The 22,278-nt window shown below is 48.0% G+C and overlaps 1 protein-coding gene across 1 annotated transcript in view; it reads right to left on the reverse strand.

The window, feature by feature from the left end:
* hprt1l (hypoxanthine phosphoribosyltransferase 1, like) overlaps window positions 1-22,278 on the reverse strand; it is a 62,865-nt gene that overhangs the window by 34,809 nt on the left and 5,778 nt on the right. Inside the window, exon 2 of the mRNA XM_070898287.1 lies at window positions 20,202-20,308. Within this exon, the coding sequence (XP_070754388.1) occupies window positions 20,202-20,308 (107 nt within the window). The remainder of the gene's footprint in view (window positions 1-20,201; window positions 20,309-22,278) is intronic.

Consider the following 22,278-nt stretch of genomic DNA (forward strand, 5'->3'; position numbering starts at 1 on the left):
CCATACTTGACCATACAGGCCAGAAGTCTCCTACCTTTGATTTGGTCTCCATATTGAAGAAGCTAATCTCAATTGGGATGGTATAATTGGTTCAGTTTCCCTTTACTAGGAGATATAAAATCTGCTGGAGTGAGAGAGCGAGGTGAAAGCGGGCGGTGAGTGAGTGAAAGCGGGCACGACTGAGTAACGTGATGATGGGACGCGGCTCAGTTGTGATGCCCTCCAGGTCAAATGATCTGTTGACGCATCGAGAATGGAGACTTGGGGCGGGTACTGAAGGGTGCCTACCCCAGAAATACTCAATGCCTTCACAAGAGGTGGGGAGGAACAAAAAGGGGTAAATAACGTGAGAAAATATATTTCTGTGCCTTGTTAAATGGCAGACTCACTCTCTGACCATTAAAAAACATACCACATTAAGCAGTTTGCATGTCAGTCAATCCATTATCTCCGTCTTGTGATTGGAGTATCTGCAGTCTCACCCTGTCCCTTCTTTTCTATTTTTGCAGCTTTACTAAAATGAGTTTAGAAAGTTGAGGGGATGATCTGATCGAGGGGTTTAAAACGTTAAGAATTTGATAAAGGTAGATACGGAGGAACTATTCCTCTGGTGGGGGAATCCAGTACAAGGAGCACAATCTTCAAATTATAGCCAGGACTTTCAGGAGTGAAATCAGGAAGCTCCTTTTCCACACAAAGGGAAGTGAAAATCTGGAACGTTCTCCCCGAAAATGCTGCGGATCCTGGGGAAAGTAGAGCTTTCCAGATAGATTTCTATTGGGTAAGGGTAACAAGGGATGTGGAGTAAAGGAGGGTAAAAGGAGTTGGATTGCAGATTAGCCAAGATTGAATTGAAAGGAGGAACAGACTCGAGGGGCTGAATGGCCTTCTCCTGTTCCTAATGCTATATCTTAATTCTGTTGAAGGATATAAACCAAATCCTCTCTCTCACGGGATGGTAGGACTGACATATGAGGAGAGACTGGATCGACTGAGCCTGTATTCTCTGGAGTTTAGAAGAATGAGAGGGGCTCTCATAGAAATATATAAAATTCTGAGGGGATTGGACAGGTTAGATGCAGGAAGAATGTTCCCGATGTTGGGGAAGTCCAGAACCAGGGATCACAGTCTAAGGATAAGGAGTAAGCCATTTAGGACCGAGATAAGGAGAAACTTCTTCACTCAGAGAGTGGTTAACCTGTGGAATTCCCTATCGCAGAGAGTTGTTGATGCCATTTCATTAGATATATTCAAGAGCAAGTTAGATATGGCCCTTACGGCTAAAGGGATCAAGGGGTATGGAGAGAAAGCGGGAAAGGGGTACTGAGGTGAATGATCAGCCATGATCTTATTGAATTCTGGTGCAGGCTCGAAGGGCCAAATGGCCTACTCCTGCACCTATTTTCTATGTTTCTATGCTTCTATGTTTACAGATGCTGACTAACTTGCTGTGTACTTCCAGCATTTTTTTTAAATTTTTACATCAGAGTTCCAGCATTTGCAGCTTGTTCTTCTCTTTCATATTTCAATCCTCGAGCATCTTAGCTGCGCGTCTCCCAGTCGCTGCAATGCTAGTCCATGGCAAAGCTGTAATTTTCAGTCTCCGACATCACCCATCGATTGCTTTAATTACATGACCCTGCCACCATCTGCTCACCTGCACACCCTGCATGTCTGTGGGTTATTTAAAAAAAATAACTCGAGGCAAACATTCCCACGCTCGACAGGGTGGATGTTTGCTATGTTGCCGCCTCTGTTCGCACCCCAGACGGTCGGTAATGGCGGCGGGAATGATTTCCAGGCGGGTAGCCAGCTTCTAGCGCCCCTCCGGCAAATTAGTTGCCGGTTTTGCAGGGTGTGCTGAGCAGCAGCGTCCGAGAGCGTCGATCGGTGTGCGATGCCACCAGCTTCGACATCGCTTCGATTTTAGATGGACACTGACCCTGTAGCGTTCCGTAGTGGGTCCGTCTGGACAATCAGAGCTGTCCCGGGCGGCGGTGAGGGAAGGAATTGTGAATCAGGCGAGTTTGATTGTTTTGGGTATTTTTATTTTTTTGTGATTTATCTTAATGTGGGGTGGTGTTCAAGGTATTGGGAATGTTTTTGTGTTTTGTGTCTGTTGGAGTGGATTTTCGGACATAGCAAAGCATGATGGGGTAAAGCCAACTACCTGCCTTTTCACTAAATGAACTTTGTACCAAGAAGCCTATCTGCTGTCCCTGATATGAACTCTGCAGCAACAAGTGACTCCTGGCCAGGTGCAGGCCACTGTTTCATAGAAAGCTTTGTAACAGAATAACAAACCACAAAAGAAGATACAGAGGAAGAGCCCCCAAACTCGCGCCATGCTATCAGGTTTCACTAGGACTAAAAAGTTGTATGTAAATGAATTGCGTTGCCATATGGATTGAGTGGTTGTATGTAAATGAATTTAAATGACTGTCTTCCGCCTCCTGTAAACTGCTTATAACCCCGCGGCACAAGGCCCTCGGGGAGAAGGTGTTCGCAGATCGCGGGGTCTCTACTCTTCTTCCAGAGCTCTGTTAGCAATAAAGTTGTCTCTCTTACTTTACTAGAGTCTATGTGAATTTATTTTCATTAACAGTGTCGATCTTCTGTTGTTGCAGGAAAGCCTCTCTTAGGGCGCTCGGAGGCCGGCGGTTTAGCTCGGGATTTTCAGTTGCTCATCCGGCCTCGCGCCTTAAAAGAGGTGTGACGCCTCCCTTCGCGCTCCGCCCCACACTCAGGGCCCAGCTGCTGAATTTTGTGGCTGCTGTCGCAAACCATTTCCCGGCGCAAGCTTCACCGTCCCGCCGCCATTACTGCCCGAAAAATCCTCCATCTGAAATCCAGCCCCACATCTGGAATACAATTATTTTCCTTCTTTGAAAATGCTCGTACTCTTCCAGGTAATGGGATGTCAGTGCTGAGAAATGGAACATCTTCTCACTTCAGGCTGCCAGCATCAGCTCCCAGCTCAGGTGCAGCACCCCTTGGCTCCAGAGCCATTTTCCTCCTAGGTTTAAGTGCTGAGGTTCCATTCCCACCAGGAGCTGCACTAAGATTGCTGAAACTCAATTTAGATAGGACCCTCAGAGACGGGGAGACATTCTGTCCATGGCTCTGGGCTGGATTCGAATCCAGGCCCCAGAGTTAGCGAGCTTCCTCAGTGATTTATCCAAAATAAATTGAATGGAATAGGACATAACCTTCAGCCCCCCTGTTAAAAATAAGCAGCACTCACACGTGCATGCACACATGCAGTCCAAATCAACAATCAAGAACATAAGGGCCTGGAATTTGCGGTCAGTGGTGCAGTGACGGCGTTCACCTATGACCTCAAAGAAAGTTGCCCGTACATAGACTATGGAGCGTCCTCCTCAGATTCGGCTGCCCTCAAAAGTTTGTCACCCTCCTCCGCCTGCTCCACGATGACATGGAAGCCGTGATCCTGACCGACGGATCCACCACAGACCCATTCCACGTCCGGACCGCGGTCAAGCAAGACTGTGTCATCACACCAACGCTTTTCTCGATCTTCCTTGCTGCAATGCTCCATCTCACCCTCAGCAAGCTCCCCGCTGGAGTGGAGCTAAATTACAGGACAAACGGGAATCTGTTCAACCTCCGCCACCTCCAGGCCAGATCCAAGGTCGTCCCGTCCTCCGTCATTGAACTACGTATGCAGACAACGCCTACGTACATTCAGAGGCCGAACTCCAAGCCATCGTAAACATCTTCACCGAGGCATACGAGAGCGTGGGACTTACACTAAACATCCGTAAGACAAAGGTCCTCCACCAACCTGTCCCCGCCACACAGTACTGCTCCCCAGTCAGCAAAATCCACGGCGCGGCCCTGGACAACGTGGACCATTTTCCATACCTCAGGAGCCAACAAGGGCAGACATTGACAAAGAGGTCCAACACCGTCTTCAGTGAGCCAGTGCAGCCTTCGGTTGCCTGAGGAAGAGATTGTTTGAAAACCAGGACCTCAAATCCACACCAAGCTCATGATCTACAGAGCAGTGGTGATACCCGCCTATATGGCTCAGAGACATGGACCATGTACAGTAGGCAGCTCAAAACAATGGAGAAGTACCACCAACACTGCCTTCGCTAGATCCTGCAAATCCGTTGGCAGGATAGGCGCACCAACGTCAGTGTCCTCGCTCAGGCCAATATCCCCAGCATCGAAGCACTGACCACGCTCAATCAGCTCCGTTGGACGGGCCACATCACCCGCATGCCTGACACGAGATTCCCAAAACAAGCGCTCTAACTCGGAGCTCCGACATGGCAAGCGAGCCCCAGGTGGGCAGAGGAAACGTTTCAAGGACACCCTCAAAGCCTCCTTGAAAAAATGTAACACCTGGGAGTCCCTGGCCCAAGACCGCCCAAAGTGGAGGAGAAGCATCTGGGAGGGCGCTGAGCACCTCGAGTCTCGTCGCCGAGAGCAAACTGAAGCCAAATATCGGCAGCGGAAGGAGCGTACAACAACTCAGGCTCCCCACCCACCTGTTCCTTCAACCACTGTCTGCCCCACCTGTGACAGAGACTGTAGGTCCCACATGGGACTCTGCAGTCACCGGAGAACTCAGTTCTAGTGTGGAAGCAAGTCATCCTCGACTCTGAGGGACTGCCTATGATGATGATGAGTATTCAGGTAAAATCAAGGATGGAAGGGCAGAGTCAGAGCCAACATGGAGTGGAGCTATACCTGGAATTTTTCCAATTCACTATTTTAACTTTATGTTTACAACAGTTAAAATCAGGTCTGTTATGGGGAGGGAGTGACAGAGAAACTCAAATTCTCCTGATTGGGGAATCCAGAACCAGGGGTCACGGTCTCAGAATAAGGGGTCAGTCAATTAGGATTGAAATGAGGAGGAATTTATTCGTGCAGAGGGTTGTGAATCTTTGCAATTCTCTACCCCAGAGGGCTGTGGATGCTGAATCATTGAGTACATTCAAGACAGAGATCGATAGATTTTTAGATTAAGGAAACCAAAGGACACAAAGATTGTGTGGAAAGGTGAAGCAGAGGTCAAAGATCAGCCATGATCGTATTGAATGGCGGAGCAGGCTCGAGGGGCCGAATGGCCGACTCTTGCTCCTAATTCTTATGTTATGTTCTTACTCCCACCACCACAACCACAGGTGGCAGCCCTTGGTGCACCAATACTTCACTCCAGGATATTCCAGCTCAATAAAGTGTTGTCTCCAGACACAGCTCAAAAATGGAAGGAAATCTATAATTGCACTGCTGGGTCCACCCCACCCCACCCCACGATTATCGCAGGCATACCCTGAAAGTTTTGCACACCCACAATTATGCTTTGAAATTCAGGTGCCTGCACTGCTGAAAAACAAAATCGCAAATGTTCGAAATCGCAAGTGGAACACAAAATGCGGGAAATACACAGAAAAGGCTGAGGTTTTGGGTGTGGATCTTTTCTCAGAACTTCCATCTGAAGCATTAAATCTCCCTTCACCAATACTGGTGGACCTGCTGTGTCTGTCACTCCAGCATTTGCTGTTTCATTAAATGGTTTGAATTTTGCTTGCTAGGTTCTGTCACGTAAATCTCTGATTGATCACTCACTGGCAGGGTTTGATTGTGCATTGCAAGTACATAACATAAGATGAAAAAGCCATTAAGCCCAGCAAAGCTTATACCATTTTTGATGGATCAAATTGATGCATTCATTCACCTCATCTCCATAAAGGTAATTTGCTGCTACTGATTTATCTCGCATCATGGATATTACAGCACAGAAGAAGTCATTTAACTCACGGTACCTGCGCTAGACTGTCAACTGAAATCATCTCTGCCAATCTCACTTCCTTCTATATTCTCACTTTTCAAATTCCTGCACAATTCCCATTAAATTGATGTTCTGGTCACTGACTTAATTGCCACTTGAGGAAAAAGCATTTTTTTTGCTCCAATAACCTTTCATGTGAAAACATGTCTTCTAACTTCCCCTTCATACTCCGAGCTGTAACTACAAGTTTGGCCACTTATTAATAATTCACCAACAGACGTTTCAACACTTACACTTTTAGGGCTGGATTTTTGGTCTTTTGCTGCCCCCGTTAGCGCCCCGGAGGAGCAGCAATGGCGGCGGACAGCCAGCTTAAGAGTGCCCCGCCGGGACTTTGGGTGCCAGTTTCAACAGGGTGCGGAAGAGGCGAGCCGGTATGCCACGCTCCTGGTTGCGACACGGGCTTGATTTTTGGCTGCCGTGTTGGGACCGCCTGTGAATGCGGGCGGTCAGAGCTGTAACTGCTGCAGTGAGGTTATTCATGTCGACCTCAGGTAAGTGAGATTGTTTTTTTTATTTAATTTTTTTTTGTGATTTATGTTGCAGTGGCCTGGGCTATGTATTGGGAATGTTTTGGGTGGGTTTTTTTTCCAGTTCACCCCACCCTCCCCAGGCCTCTCTTACAGCGCTCCGAGGCCGGCTGTTTTGCTCGGGATTTTCAGTCGCTCAGTCGGCCTAGCGCCCCGAGAGAGGTTTGCAACGCCTCCCTTAGCGCTCCGCCCCACACTCAGGGCCCAGCTGATGAATTTTGCTGACTGAGGCGCAAACTGTTCCCGGGCGCAAACTTTACCGCCCCACCGCCATTACCGCCCCGAATCAACAGAACTGAAAATCCAGCCCAATATGTCTAACTTCTACAGGCTGGGGTTGTTTTCTTTGGAGGCTGAGGGGAGACCTTATTTAGGTGTATAAAATTATGAGGTGCCCAGATAGGGTGGATAGGACGGACCTATTTCCCTTAGCAGAGAGGTCAACAACCAGGGGGCGTAGATTTAAAATAATTGGTAGGAGGTTTAGAGGGGATTTGAGGGGAGATTTCTTCACCCAGAAGGTGATAGGGGTCTGGAACTCACTGCCTGAAAGGATGGTAGAGGCAGTAAATCTCACTACATTTAAAAAAATACTTGGATGTGCACTTGAAGTGCCATAACCTACAAGGCTACGGACCAAGAGCTGAAAGTGTGGTTAGGATGGATAGCTCTTTGTCGGCCGGCGTGGACTGAAATGGTCTCCTTCCATGCTGCAAATTTCTATGATTCTATGATTAGATCCTCCTTTATTCTTCTCAATTCCCTCCCACCTTCCATCCTCTGTGAACTTGAACACATTAATAACTCTGTTGCCTGTATCCTAACTCACATCAAGTCCTGTTCACCCATCACCCGTGCTACATTGGCTCCCAGTCCAGCAAGGCTTCAGTTTTAAAATTCTCATCCTTGTTTTCAAATCCCTCCAAGGCCTCCCCATCTCTGCAACCTCCTCCAGCCCTACAACCCTCTGTGTTATCTGCACTCCTCCAATTCTGGCCTCTTGCGCATCCCCTATTTTAATCGCTCCACCATTAGGCAGCTGAAGGCAACCTAAATTCCTTGGAATTCCCAACCTAAACCTCCCTGTGTGTCTCTCTCTATTCCTTGAAGATGCTTCGTAAAACCTACCTTGGTCACCTATCTTAATATCTCCTTATATGGCTTGTGTCAAGTTTTGTTTGGTAATTCTCCTGTGAAGCACCTTGAGATGTTTCTATGTTAAAAGTGCTGTATATATGCAAGTTGTTGTTGTTGTTGTTGATAAAGCCTCAATTTACAAGACAGAAATCGATCATTCGCGACAACTAGTTTTGTTGTTTATCCTTCACATGCACGATTGTCCTAATCCCACACGCCTGCTGCTCTGTTCACGCTTTTCTTCACAATGATAACCTCTCATTCCTGATACCATTCGATCGAATCTTCATTTTGCCCTTTCTGTGGCTCAAATATCCTACCGATGGTCAGAACTGCATACAATACTCCAACTGTGGCCTAACCATCATCTTGCACAAATTCAACTTTGCTTCCCAATTTTTATATTCAGTGTCCCTATAAACAAAACTTAGAATCCCACTTCTACCTGCATGCTCTCATTTTTCAGGATCCCTGATTTTGAATCACCTGCAGACTTTGCTATCACCTGTCATGTGCCTAAAAAGAAAGACTTGCATTTATATAGCAACCTCAGGATGTCCCAAAGTGCTTTATAGCCAATGAAATACTTGTAGGTCACCATTATGATGTAGGAAAGGTGACAGCCAATTTGCGCACAGCAAGATGCAATGCGTGGACACCGGGCTGCCTCTGCTCTTCGAATAGTGCCATGGGATCTTTTACATCTACCCGAGAGAGCAGATGAGGCCTCGGGTTTAATGTTACATCTAAAAGACAACACCTCTGACAGTGCAGCACTCCCTCAGCACTGCCCTGGAGTGGCAGCCTAAATTATGTGCTACAAAGCTCTGGAGTGGGTTTTGAATCCACAAACTTCTGACACAGAGACGAGCGTCCTACCAACTGGGCCATGGCTGATACCATCCAAATTGTCTATAGAAATGGAAAACAAAATGAGTCCCAGCATTATTCCAACTGTCTGGATTATCGTAAAAACCCATCTGGTTCACTAATGTCCTTTTACAAAGGAAATCTTCCACCCTTACTCTAGACCCACGGCAATGTGGTTGACTCTTAACTGCCCTCTGAAATGGCTAGCAAGCCATTCAGTTGTATAAGGCGGCTCACCACCACCTTCTCAAGGGCAATTAACGATGGCCAATAAATGCTGACCTTGCAAGCGATGCCCAAATTAATTAAAAAAAATTATGGTCTGTACCTCCCTCGGTGGTCAGCGATTCTCACCTTTTAAGCCTATTGGTCCAAGTTAAAACAGAGGCTAAATGTTGGTCTTCTCAACTCATTTACTGCAAGAGTTCAGTGGTATCTAGTACATGGCACGGTAGGTGAGAAGGCTCCTAATCCTGCCCTTCGCAGGTTTAAACGACGTTCAAGTGCAAGAGCTGCCAATGCACAACTAGCTCGACACGTGACATTGCAAAACGACAAACAAAACTCTCAAGTCTCAGAGGAGAAAGAGCGAGATAAATAAACTGCCACACACCCTTCTTTTAAACAATGATATATTGGCAGCCACATCTTCATGTATTCTAAATACAAGTCATAGAATCACAGAATGATACAGCGCAGAAGGAGGCCATTTGCCCCATTGTGCCTGTGCTGCCTCTTTGAAAGAGCTATCCAATTAGTCCCACTCCCCTGCTCTTTCCCTATAGCCCTGCACATTTTTCCTTTGGAAAATTATTATTGAATCTGCTTCCACCAACTTTTCTGGCAGTACTTTCTGGATCATAACAACTCACTGCGTCAACACAATTCTCCTCTTCTCTGATTCCTTTGGCCATCACCTTAAATCTGCGTCCTCTGGTTGCCGACCCTTATGCCACTGGCAACAGATTCTCCTTATTCACTCTTTCAAAACCCTTCATGATTTTACATAAGAACAAAAGAAATAGGAGCAGGAGTAGGCCATTTGGCCCCTCGAGCCTGCTCCACCATTTAATAAGATCATGGCTGATCTGATCATGGACTCAGCTCCACTTCCCTGTCCACTCCCCATAACCCTTTATTCCCTTAGCGCTCAAAAATCTGGCTATCTCCGCCTTAAATATATTCTAAGACCCAGCCTCCACACCTCTATGGGGCAGAGAATTCCACAGATTTACAATCCTTGGAGAGAAGAAATTCCTTCTCATCTCAGTTTTAAATGGGCGGCCCCTTATAATGAGACCATGCCCCCTAGTTTTAGTTTTCCCTACGAGTGGACATATCCTCTCTGCATCGACCTTGTCGAGCCCCTTCAATTAAATCTCCCCTTACCCTTTTCTGCTCCAAGGAGAACAGCCCCAACTTCTCCAGTCTCCACGAACTGAAGTCACTCATCCCTGGTCCCGTTGTAGTAGACCTGCTCTCCAAGGCTTTGACATTTTTCTTCATGTGTGGTACACAGAATTGGACACAGTACTCCAGTTGAGGCCTAACTAATGTTTTATAAAGGTTTAGCATAACTTCCTTGTTTTCATGTTCTATGCCTCGGTTTATAAAGCAAGGATACCATATGCTTTTTGAACAACCTGCTCAACTTGTTCTAGCTTGACTATTACCTGTCAGAAAGGTAGTGAATGTCTTGAGTGTGTCTGGGATAGTTTTCTACAACAATATATCCTAGAAGCAACAAGGGGGCATGCCATATTAGATTAGTAATGAGTAATGAGCCAGATTTACTTAACAGCCTAACTGCGTGAAATTAATCCAATAGCGATCATAACGTGATTGAGTTCAATGTAGCATTTGAAAGGGTGAAATGCGAAACAGCTACTATGATTCTAGACTTAGGCAAGGCGGACTTCAACGGGATGGGACTGAGACTGTCCACAGTAAACTGGGCCAATCTGTTAATGGGTAAAACGACAGAAGATCAGTGGGAGATGTTCAAAAATGAATACAGAACCACCCAAGGGACAAGTGCTTTACTTGCCAAAAAAACCCAGCCGTGATTGGCTAAAGAGATAAGGGACAGCATAAAACTAACAGAAAAAGCATACAAAAATACAAAAAATAGCACAGATCCTAGCGAATGGGAAGGATATAAATAACAGCAAAGGGTCACAAAACAAACAGTAAGGGCTGCAAACAGGGAGCATGAAAAGAAACTTGCAAGGGATATCAAAATCAACACAAAGAATTTTTTACAATGTGGGCCCCTTTAAAACTGAAAGCAGTGATATTGTCAATGATAATAAGGAAAAGCCGGACAGGTTGAATAATTACTGTGTGTCAATATTTACAGTCATTATCATCATAGGCAGTCCCTTGGAATTGAGGAGGACTTGCTTCTACTCCCTAAGTGAGTTCTTTGATGGCTGAACAGTCCGATATGAGAGCCACAGACCCTGTTACAGGTGGGACAGACATTTGTCGAGGGAAGGGGTCGGTGGGGCCAGTTTGCCGCGCACTCCTTCCGCTGCCTGCGCTTGGCCTCTTCATGCTCTTTGCATTGAAACTCAGAGCTCAACGTCCTCCCGGATGGACTTTCTTCACCTCTGGCAGGTCTGCGGCCAGGATCTCCCAGGTGTCAGTGGTGATGTCGCACTTTACCAGGGAGGCTTTGAGGATGTCCTTATAATGTTTCCGCTGTCCTCCTTTGGCTTGTTTACCACGAAGGAGCTCCGCATAAAGCATTTGCTTTGGGAGTCTCGTATCTGGCATGCGTACTATGTGGCCTGCCCAGTGAAGCTGATCGAGTGTGGTCAGTGCTTCAATACAGGGGATGTTAGTCTGGTCGAGGACAGTGATGTTGGTGTGCCTGTCCTCCCAGGGGATTTGCAGGATCTTATGGAGACATCGTTGGTGATATATCTCCAGCGACTTGAGGTGCCTTCTATACATCGTCCATGCCTCAGATCCATACAGGAGGGCGGGTATTACTATAGTCTTGGAGACCATGAGTTTGCTGGTAGATTTGAGGGCCTGGTCTTCAAAAACTCTTATCCTCAGACGGCCGAAGGCTGCACTGGTGCACTGGAGGCGATGCTGAATCTCTGCATCAATGTCTGCCTTTGTTGATAAGAGGCTCCCGAGATATGGGAAATGGTCCACGTTGTCCAGGGCCGCGCCGTGGATCTTAATGTTTGGAGGGCAGTGCTGTGTGGCGGTGACAGGCTAGTGGAGGACCTTTGTCTTACGGATGCTAAGCGTAAGGCCCATACTTTCATATGCCTCAGTGAATACATTGACTATATCCTGGAGTTCAGCCTCTGAATGTGCACAGACGCAGGCGTCATCCACATACTGCAGCTCAACGACAGAGTTTGGAGTGATCGTGGACCTGACCTGGAGGTGGCGTAGGTTAAATAGCTTCCCACTGGTTCTGTAGTTTAGTTCCACTCCAGCGGGGACCTTGTTGATTGTGAGGTGGAGCATGGCGGTGAGGAAGATTGAGAAGAGGGTTGGAGCGATGACGCAGCCCTGTTTGACCCCGGTCCAGACGTGGATTGGGTCTGTAATGGATCCGTTGGTAAGGACAAGACTTTTGAAGAGCAGTAAGTTAATCGGGGAACAGTTTAAATCGGCAAGCAGCATGCACATGGCGAGACACCGGTTTTACACGCACTGGCGGCGAGAAGGGCAAAGTGTTCCTGACTTCGTGGCAGACCTCCGCCGACTGGCGAGCCTATGTAAGTTCCCAGATGCATGCAGAGCAGAAATGCTGCGAGAATTTTTTATTGAGGGCATCGGGTACGCTGGGGTTTTCAGGAAACTGACTGAGACCAAAGACTTGACCCTGGAAATGGTGGCTTTGATTGCCCAGACATTTATCTCAGGGGAGGAAGAGACCAGAATGATGTTTGACAAAAATCTTGGTTTAAGTGCAGCAAATGGACAGGGAGTCAACATTGCTAATGCGGCACACAGTTCTCCAGGCAGACAAGGGCAATTGGACATGCCCGAGCATATAGTCAAACCCAAAGGGGGAATTCAACAGAGACAATGGCTAGCTGAATGGCGATTCATGCCATTGCAAGGGACAATGCGGCCAGTAATGGGGCCAAAACCTGTGAATGGTGCGCTTAAGGACAGTCACAGAGACAGTCTGAGACGATCGACTGGTAGTGGATCTTTTGTTTCCAAAAACGGCTCATGTTGGAGGTGTGGAGGCAAACACACAGCCAGAGCTTGCAGATATCAGCAATACACCTGCAGAAATTGCAACGTCAGCAGTCACTTGGCGCGTATGTGCAGGAAGCCTGCAGCCAGGTTGATGTACAAGGACGGGCCCGATATATGCCCTCCGAGGCCAAATGAACACTGGGGAAAATCGCTGGAAGCTGAAGTTCAGCGAGTTCATGTGCAGCACATATACAGTTCATACACCAGGATGCCACCGATAATGATGAAAGTTCTCCTCAATGGCATCCCAGTATCAATGGAGCTAGACACGGGGACCAGCCAGTCCCTGATGAGTATCAAACAGTTCGACAAGCTTTGGGCATCCAAGGCCAGGAGGCCAAAATTATTGCCAATTGACGCACAGCTACGGACATATACAAAGGAGATCATTCCGGTGCTAGGCAGCGCCACGGTAGTCGTGACCCACAAAGATTCAGAGAACAGGTTGCCACTCTGGATTGTCCCGGGGGACGGTCCCGCACTACTGGGGAGGAGTTGGCTTGCTGTCATGAACTGGAAATGGGGCGATGTCAATGCAATTTCCTCTGTGGAGCGAGTATCATGCTCACAGGTCCTGAACAAATTTGACTCACTATTTCAACCCGGCATCGGCACTTTCATGGGGGCCAAGATAGTGATTCACATAAACACGGACGCCAGGCCAGTACACCACAAGGCCAGAGCGGTGCCGTACGTGATGCGGGAAAAGATCGAAGGTGAATTGGACCGCCTTCTGAGGGAAAACATCATCTCACCAGTCGAATTCAGTGACTGGGCGAGCCCGATTGTGCCGGTGCTCAAGGCGGATGGGTCGGTCAGGATATGTGGCGATTACAAGGTCACCATCAATCGGGTGTCACTCCAAGACCAGTACCCGCTACTGAAAGCGGAGGACCTCTTTGCAACGCTATCCGGCGGCAAACCTTTTTCAAAATTGGACCCGACCTCAGCTTACATGACCCAGGAGCTGGCGAGTGAGTCGAAGAAGCTGACCACCATCACGACATACAAGGGGTTGTTTGAGTACAACAAATGTCCGTTCGGGATTCGCTCGGCCACCGCGATCTTTCAACAAAACATGGAAAGTCTCAAGTCGATTCCAAGGACGGTGGTTTTTCAAGACGACATCCTCATCACGAGTTGCGATACTGAAGAACACCTCCACAACCTGGAGGAGGTGCTACGCAGACTGGACCGGGTAAGTCTGCGACTGAAAAAGGTGAAGTGCATCTTCCTAGCTCCAGAGGTAGAATTCCTGGGGATGAGGGTAGCAGCAGACGGGATCAGACCTACTGCGTCCAAAATGGAAGCGATCCAGAGAGCACCCAGACCCCGTAACACGACGGAGCTGTGTTCGTTCCTGGGGCTCTTGAACTATTTTGGTAACTTTCTTCCCAAATTGAGCACGCTGATAGAGCCGCTACACGTGCTCCTACGCAAAGGTCGCGATTGGGCCTAGGGGGACAGCCAGGAAAGAGCTTTTGATAGAGCACGCAATTTGTTATGCTCCAACAAACTGTTAACATTAAATGACCCATGTAAGAAACTTGTGTTAACGTGCGATGCGTTGGCCTATGGGGTTGGGTGTGTGTTGCAGCATGTTAATGCCAAGGGTCAGTTACAGCCGATAGCTTATGCCTCCAGGAGTCTGTCCCAGGCAGAAAGGGGCTACGGGATGGTAGAAAAGGAAGCGCTTGCATGTGTAGATGCAGTAAAAAAAATGCACCAGTACCTGTTTGGCAGGAAATTTGAGCTGGAGACAAATCACAAACCCTTAACGTCCCTTTTGGCCGACAACAAGGCCATAAATGCAAATGCGTCGGCCCGCATACAGAGGTGGGCACTCACGTTAGACGCCTATGACTACACTATTCGGCACAGACCGGGCACTGAAAACTGCGCCGATGCACTCAGCAGGCTCCCACTAGCCACCACTGAGGGGGCAATCAAGCATGCTGCTGAGATGGTCATGGCTGTTGAAGCTTTCGGAAGCGAAGGCTCACCCGTGACAGCCCGTCAGATCAAAGTCTCGACAAATAGAGACCCGCTACTGTCTTCAGTCAAGAAATGTGTCCTGAATGGGGACTGGGCAGCCATGTACGGGTCATACCCTGAGGAATTTAAACCATTTCACAGGCGCAAGGATGAACTCTTGATTCAGGCCGATTGCCTACTGTGGGGAAACCGAGTAGTCATGCCCCAGATGGGCAGAGAGGCGTTCATCCGAGAACTCCACAATGAGCACCCAGGCATTGTCATGATGAAGGCAATTGCCAGGTCACACGTTTGGTGGCCAGGGATAGATGCAGAGCTGGAGCTTTGTGTTCGCAGGTGCAACACGCGTGCCCAGCTGGGCAATGCGCCCAGGGAAGCCCCCCTTAGCCTCTGGTCCTGGCCCGCCAAGCCATGGTCACGCATCCATGTGGACTACGCAGGTCCTTTCATGGGTAAAATGTCTTTGGTTGTAGTAGATGCCTACTCCAAATGGATCAAGTGTGACATTCTCAATTCAAGCACATCCTCTGCCACGGTAGAAAGTCTACAGGCAATGTTCGCCCATGGTCTACCGGACGTCTTGGTCAGCGACAATGGCCCTTGCTTTACAAGCATTGAATTCCAGGACTTCATGGCAGGAAATGGTATCAACCATGTCAGAACGGCACCAATCAAGCCGGCCTCAAACGGCCAGGCGAAACGAGCAGTGCGGATAATCAAATAGGGGGTGTTCAGAATCTAAGGGGATTCCCTACAAAGCCGCTTATCACGCCTCCTGTTGGCCAATAGATCCCGACCACACTCGCTCACAGGGGTTGCACCTGCAGAGCTGCTAATGAAAAAGATGCTCAAAACCAGGTTATCCCTCATAAACCCCACCATGAAAGAAATTGTTGAGAGCAAGTGCCGGTCACAATGTGACTACTATGACGGGAATTCGAGGGCGCGATTATTGATGTCAATGACCCTGTCTTTGTCCTCAACTACACTGCAGGGCCCAAATGGCTCACAGGCACTGTGATTGCCAAAGAGGGGAATATGATTCTGGTAGTTAAACTTACCAATGGACAAATCTGCCGCAAACACGTGGATCAAACAAAAAGGAGGTTCAGCAACCCCATAGAAGAAGCTGAGGAAGAACACGATGTAGAGTTCACTCCACCAAAGGTGACCAAACACCGGAACCAAGTGGAGGAGAGCCCAGTGGGCAGTCCGGACAGGCCTGAGGCACTGCAAACAGCAGACACTCAGGCCAGCACCCAACAACCGGAGCTCCAACTCAGGCGCTCTACGAGAGAGCGTAAACCATCAGAGAGACTTAACCTGTGATCCCAATAAGACTTTGGGGGGGGGGGGGGTGTGGGGGGAAGGAGGTGATGTCATGTATTCAACTGTCATTGTAATCCATGTATAAACTGACTTAAGTTGTACACCGTGTGAACACTGACCACTAGGCGGTGAACTCGTGGGAGACACTCGTAACCTGGACTTTCAGGTATAAAAGGGGAAACTCCACCCACCTTCATCACTTCAGTGCTGGCTAATAAAGGTTACTGGTCACAGAGTGACCTTCTCTCTAATATGGGCCTCGTGTGCATTTGTACTGTATAGTAAGGACATATTAAGTTTCCTTGGTGAGTGTTTCCCCGTTCTTGGCCAAGAATGGGGTGGGACCATGGGAGTTTGGCCCGTAGGTGGCTTTGACTGCAGCGAAGAATCCTCGCATATCATGGCTGTCGACCAGTTGTTGTAACTCCTGTGCTTTCTCCATCCACCACCTGTTCTTTAGGTCCCGAGTTTCTTGTTGGACCTGAACCTTGAGCCATCTGTAATGTTGTTTTGCAGCTCCAGAGTTGGGCTGTTGCTTGAGGCTCAGAAATGCTTTGCGCTTGCGATCTATTAGTTCTTCGATCTCCTGATCATTTTCATCAAACCAGTCCTGATGTTTTCTGGTTGAGTGACCAAGTGTCTCTTCACAGGCCCTGGTTATAGAGGCCTGGAGGGCAGACCAAGCGCTGTGGGCATTCAGCATTTCAGGGTCATCAAGGCACACCAGATTGACTGAGGCGCTGGCTGAAAAGGGCTCTCTTAGCTGGGTCTCTAAGTGCCCCGGCATTAGCTTTTTTGTGGAAGAGGATGGTATGCTGGAAATCCCAAGGAAACTAATATTGAATCAGTGACAGGGACTCAATAAAATTAACGTAATTAAAATAACAGTAATAAAGAAAATAATGGCACTAAAGAGTGACAAATTCCCAGGGCCAGATAGTTTCCATCCCAGGGTTTAAAGGTAGTAGGTGAGCATATTGCAGTTGCCCTAACTATAATCTTCTGAAGTTCTTTCAATTCAGGAACCGTTCCTTTAAATTGGAAAATTGTGCATTTCACTCCGCTATTTAAGAATGGCGAGAGGGGGAAACCGGGGAATTATAGACCTGTTAGCCTAATATCTGTTGTCGGGAAATTGCTAGTGTCTATAAATAAGGATAGGGTGATTGATTAAAATTGAAAATTTTCGAGGTGTTCAGAGAGAGCCAGCATGGACTTGTGAAAGGTATATCATGCCTCACAAACCTGATTGAATTTTTAAGGAGATGACTAAAGTAGTGAACAGGGGAATGTTTATGGATGTTATATATATGGACTTCCAGAAGGCAGGTGATAAAGTCCCACACAACAGACTGTCAACTAAAGTAGACAGCCATAGAACTGAGGGCAAATTATTGATCTGATTAGGAAATTGGCTGAGCGGCAGGAGACAACCAGTAGGGATAATGGGCAGGTACTCTAATTGGCAGGATATGACTAGTGGTGCACTGCAGGGATCTGTGTTGAGGCCTCAACTATTCACAGTTTGTATTAATGACATGATGATGGCACAGAAAGTCATATATACAAACTTGCTGATGACACAATGGGCCCAAGTTTCCACACGATAAGAAACGGGCACCCCTCCGAGCTGGGCGCCCGTTTTTCGCGCCGAAAACGGCGCCTAAAAAAAACCGCGCTATTCTCGAGCGCCCTGCAGCTCCTTGTCTGCCTGGCGCGGCGCCCAGGGGGGCGGAGCCTACACTCGCGCCGATTTTGTAAGTGGGAGGGGGCGGGTACCATTTAAATTAGTTTTTTTCCTGCCGGCAACGCTGCGCGTGCGCGTTGGAGCGTTCGCGCACGCGCAGTGTGAAGGAAACATTGGCACTCGGCCATTTTTGTAGTTCTTTGTAGCTGTTTAATTTTTGAACATTTTTCAATAAAAGCACATTGCCATCAGCACATCAGCACTGAGGCTTCTTGCAGCAGAGAGAAGGTGCAGGAAGCCTCAGAAAGTTGAGGCAGCCGTTTCCCTCCCCACCCCCGCCCACCGTCGGGAACGAACGGAATGGCTCCCCCCCCCCCGCGGGAACGAACGGAATGGCTCCCCCCCGCGGGAACGAACGGAACGGCTCCCCCCCCTCACGAACGAACGGAATGGCTCCCCCCCCCCGCGAGAACGAACGGAATGGCTCCCCCCCCCCCCGCGGGAACGAACGGAACGGCTCCCCCCCCTCACGAACGAACGGAACGGCTCCCCCCCCCCCGCGAGAACGAACGGAACGGCTCCCCCCCCTCACGAACGAACGGAATGGCTCCCCCCCCCCGCGAGAACGAACGGAATGGCTCCCCCCCCCCCGCGGGAACGAACGGAACGGCTCCCCCCCCTCACGAACGAACGGAACGGCTCCCCCCCCCCCCGCGAGAACGAACGGAATGGCTCCCCCCCCTCACGAACGAAACGGCTCCCCCCCCCCGCGAGAACGAACGGAATGGCTCCCCCCCCTCACGAACGAACGGAACGGCTCCCCCCCCCCCCGCGAGAACGAACGGAATGGCTCCCCCCCCTCACGAACGAACGGAACGGCTCCCCCCCCCCCGCGGGAACGAACGGAACGGCTCCCCCCCCCCCCGCGGGAACGAACGGAACGGCTCCCCCCCCCCCCGCGGGAACGAACGGAACGGCTCCCCCCGCCTCCACCCCCGCGGGAACGAACGGAACAGCTCCCCCCCCCCCCGCGGGAACGAACGGAACGGCTCCCCCCCCGCGGGAACGAACGATGGCTGAAGCACTTTCACACAGGTAGGAAGATGGTTTATTTAATCTTTTCTTTGCTTAGAAATGTTTATTCAGGTTGGATTTATTTGTATAATATTTGTAGAAGTATAAATAAGGATTTACTATAGAATTTAATGACTTCCCTTCCCTTCCCCCCCCACCTCGTTCCGGACGCCTAATTTGTAACCTGCGCCTGATTTTTTAATCTGTAGAACAGGTTTTTTCAGTTCTACAAAAATCTTCACTTGCTCCATTCTTAGTTAGTTTGGAGTACGTTTTCACTGTGGAAACTTTCAAATCAGGCGTCAGTGGCCGGACACGTCCCCTTTTGAAGAAAAAATTCTGTTCCAAAGTAGAACTGTTCTACCTGACTAGAACTGCAGAAAAAAAAATGTGGAGAATTGCGATTTCTAAGATAGTCCGTTCTCCACCAGTTGCTCCTAAAAATCAGGCGCAAATCATGTGGAAACTTGGGCCCAAAGATAGGAAGTGTAGATGAAAGCATAAAATTACAAAGCGATTATCGGCAGATTAAATGAATGGGCAAAACTCTGGCAAATGGATTTCAGTGTCGGCAAATGTGAGGTCATCCACTTTAGACCTAAAAAGGATAGAACGTAAAAAGCCAAAAACAGTGGCGGTCCAAAGAGACTTGGGAGTCCAGGTACATAGATCATTAAAATGTCATGAATAGATACAGAAAATAAATCAAAAAGACTAATGGAATGTTGGCCTTTATATCCAGGAGGACTAGAGTACAAGGGGGTAGAACTTATGGTACAGCTATACAAACCCCCGGTTAGACCACACCTGGAGTACAGTGAGCAGTTCTGGGCACCACATCTTAGGAAGGATATATTGGTCTTGAAGGGAGTGCAGCGTAGGTTTTCCGGAATGATACCCGGACTCCAAGGGTTAAGCTACAAGGAGTGATTATACAAATTAGGGCTGTATTCCCTGGAATTTAGAAGGTTAAGTGGTGATCTGATCGAAGTTTTCAAGGTACTAAGGGGAACAGATAAGGTCAATAGAGGGAACCTATTTCCACTGGTTGGGGATTCTCGGACTCGGGAGCAGAGTCTAAAAATTAGATCCAGACCTTTCAGGAGTGATATTAGGAAACATTTCTACACACAAAGGGTGGTAGAAGTTTGGAACTCTCTTCCTCAAACAGCATTTGATGCTGGATCAATTGTTAATTTTAAATCAGAGATTGATAGCTTTTTGTTAACCAAAGGTATTAAGGGATATGGGCCAAAAGCGGGTATGTGGAGTTAGGTCCCAGATCAGCCGTGATCTCAGTGAATGGCGGAACAGGCTCGAGGGGCTGAATGGCCTTCTCCTGTTCCGATGTTCTTGCCACCTTCAAAAAAAAGTCAGATCATATTCAAATAGACACTGTGATGTGAACAGAATAACACATCTCCTTTAAAGTCCCTATCAAATTGAAATAGAGGCCATTAGCCTGAGAACAATGGAAGATGCCCAACACAAAGCATTAAGGAACATTACTTACCGATCCATAATAAGGCCATGAGGAATAAAAACTCTTTCGAGATCTTCTATGTAGTGTTTTGGGATACAAAACAAGTCTGGGTCATAACCGTTCTCATTGTCACTGATCTGTAGAAATCAAAATGCCATAATTAATTCCCACATTATTCCGATGCAACTTCAATTGCATCTCGGTGATAACCCAAGAAGGGATTTGATTCACTTTGCAGCCTCATCTCTCAGCCAATATGTAGGAAACGTGGCAGCCACTTTGTGCATGGCAAGATCCCACAAACAGCAATGACACAATGTCCAGAAAATCTATTTTATTTATCTTGGTTGAGGAAACGATATTGGCTGGGGCACCCGGGAGAACTCCCGTGCTCTTCTTTAAAATAATGTCATGGAATCTTTTACGTCAACTCGAGAGGGCAAGCGGGTCTTCGGTTTAACGTCTCATCTGAAAGGCGGCGCCTCCGACAGTGGAGCACTCCCTCAGTATTTGCTTTTGTAGTGTAAATACACCACAAGCTAAAACTGGCTGCAGGTGGCCAAGCTCTTAACCTACTCAATCAAAGGCCGACAATACAGCTCTCATATTGTTGAGCAATACCAACTTTCTCCCAGCTGCTAAAACCTTGAAGGTCTCGGTTGCCAGTGCTTTTTATATCCATTCACAGGATGTGGGTGTCGCTGGCAAGGCCAGAATTTATTGCCCAACCCACCCCAGTTGCCCATGGGAAGGTGGTGGTGAGTCGCCATCTTGAACCGCTGCAGTCCGTGTGGTGATACTTCTTTATCACAGTTTAGTACAATTGAGTGGTTTGCTTGGCCATTTCAGAGGGCAGTTAAGAATCAACCACATTGCTGTGAGTCTGGAGTCACATATAGGCCAGACCGGGAAGGACGGCAGATTTCCTTCCCTAAAGTACATGAGTGAACCAGTTGGGTTTTTACAACATTCCAGTAGTTTCATGGTCACCATTACTGATACTAGCTTTTTTATTCCAGATTTATTTAATTAACTGAATTTAAATTCCCCAGCTGCCATTGTGGGATTTGATACTCACGTCTCTGGATCATTTGCCCAGACCTCTGGATTACTCGTCCAGTAACATGACCACTATGCTACAGTTCCCAAGTGTTGAACAAGTTACAGGAAGACACACCTGTGGTTGCATTCATGTCGCCACTGTGGCCTTTGAGCAGCTGGGCACAAGCAAGCGTGTATACAGTGTTACTGCCAGTATTCTAAAGTATTCCAGTTCCACAATATGAACACGTTACGAGAACAAAGGATTCCAGTTTGCTAATCGTGTCGTTGGACCTCACAAGAAGAGAATCGCAATCAATTCGTATTCAATTTTGCCTTTGGGCAAGGCGAAATTAAGCTCCATTAGCAGCTTATTCTTCTCTCCATTTATTAGCTAAATGTTTCCATGACGTTTCTAATCCTTTGGTCACAGCACTCTGTACTCATTTATTTACAATGCTTGTGTTGCCAAGTTATCCCTTGTCCTACTACAAATTACGGGTGTGGAATAAATGTCTGCTCTCTCAACTGTTTACAAGGGCCTTGAGTGAATTGGACTTGGGTCAATATCAACAGTCCCGACTGGGTGTAAGTCATGCTGCATAAAGTAACTAGTCTTACTGAGAAGCTACAAGAAATAGGACGTCATACGGATGCTGCAGGAGGTCCTCATTTAGTGTTGGGGTGAAAGCACATTGTTGGGGCCATAGTAGATGAGTTTGCATCCAGAAACAGATTTTTTAATTTGTTCCAGCATGTGGGCATCACTGGCAAGGCCAGCATTTACTGCCCATCCCTAATTGCCCTAGAGAAGGTGGTGGTGAGCCGCTTTCTTGAACCGCTGCAGTCCGTGTGGTGAAGGTGTTCCCACAGTGCTGGTAAAGAGGGAGTTCCAGGGTTTTGACCCAGCGACAATGAAGGAACGGCAATATATTTGCAAGTCAGTATAGTGTGTAACTTGGAGGGGAATTTTCAGGGAATGGCGCTCCCATGCGCCTGCTGCCCTTGTCCTTCGAGGTGGTAGAGGTCACGGGTTTGGGAGGTGCTGTCGAAGCCGTGGTGAGTT

Source organism: Pristiophorus japonicus, chromosome 13 (assembly GCF_044704955.1).
Source record: "Pristiophorus japonicus isolate sPriJap1 chromosome 13, sPriJap1.hap1, whole genome shotgun sequence".
Lineage (NCBI taxonomy): Eukaryota > Metazoa > Chordata > Chondrichthyes > Pristiophoridae > Pristiophorus > Pristiophorus japonicus.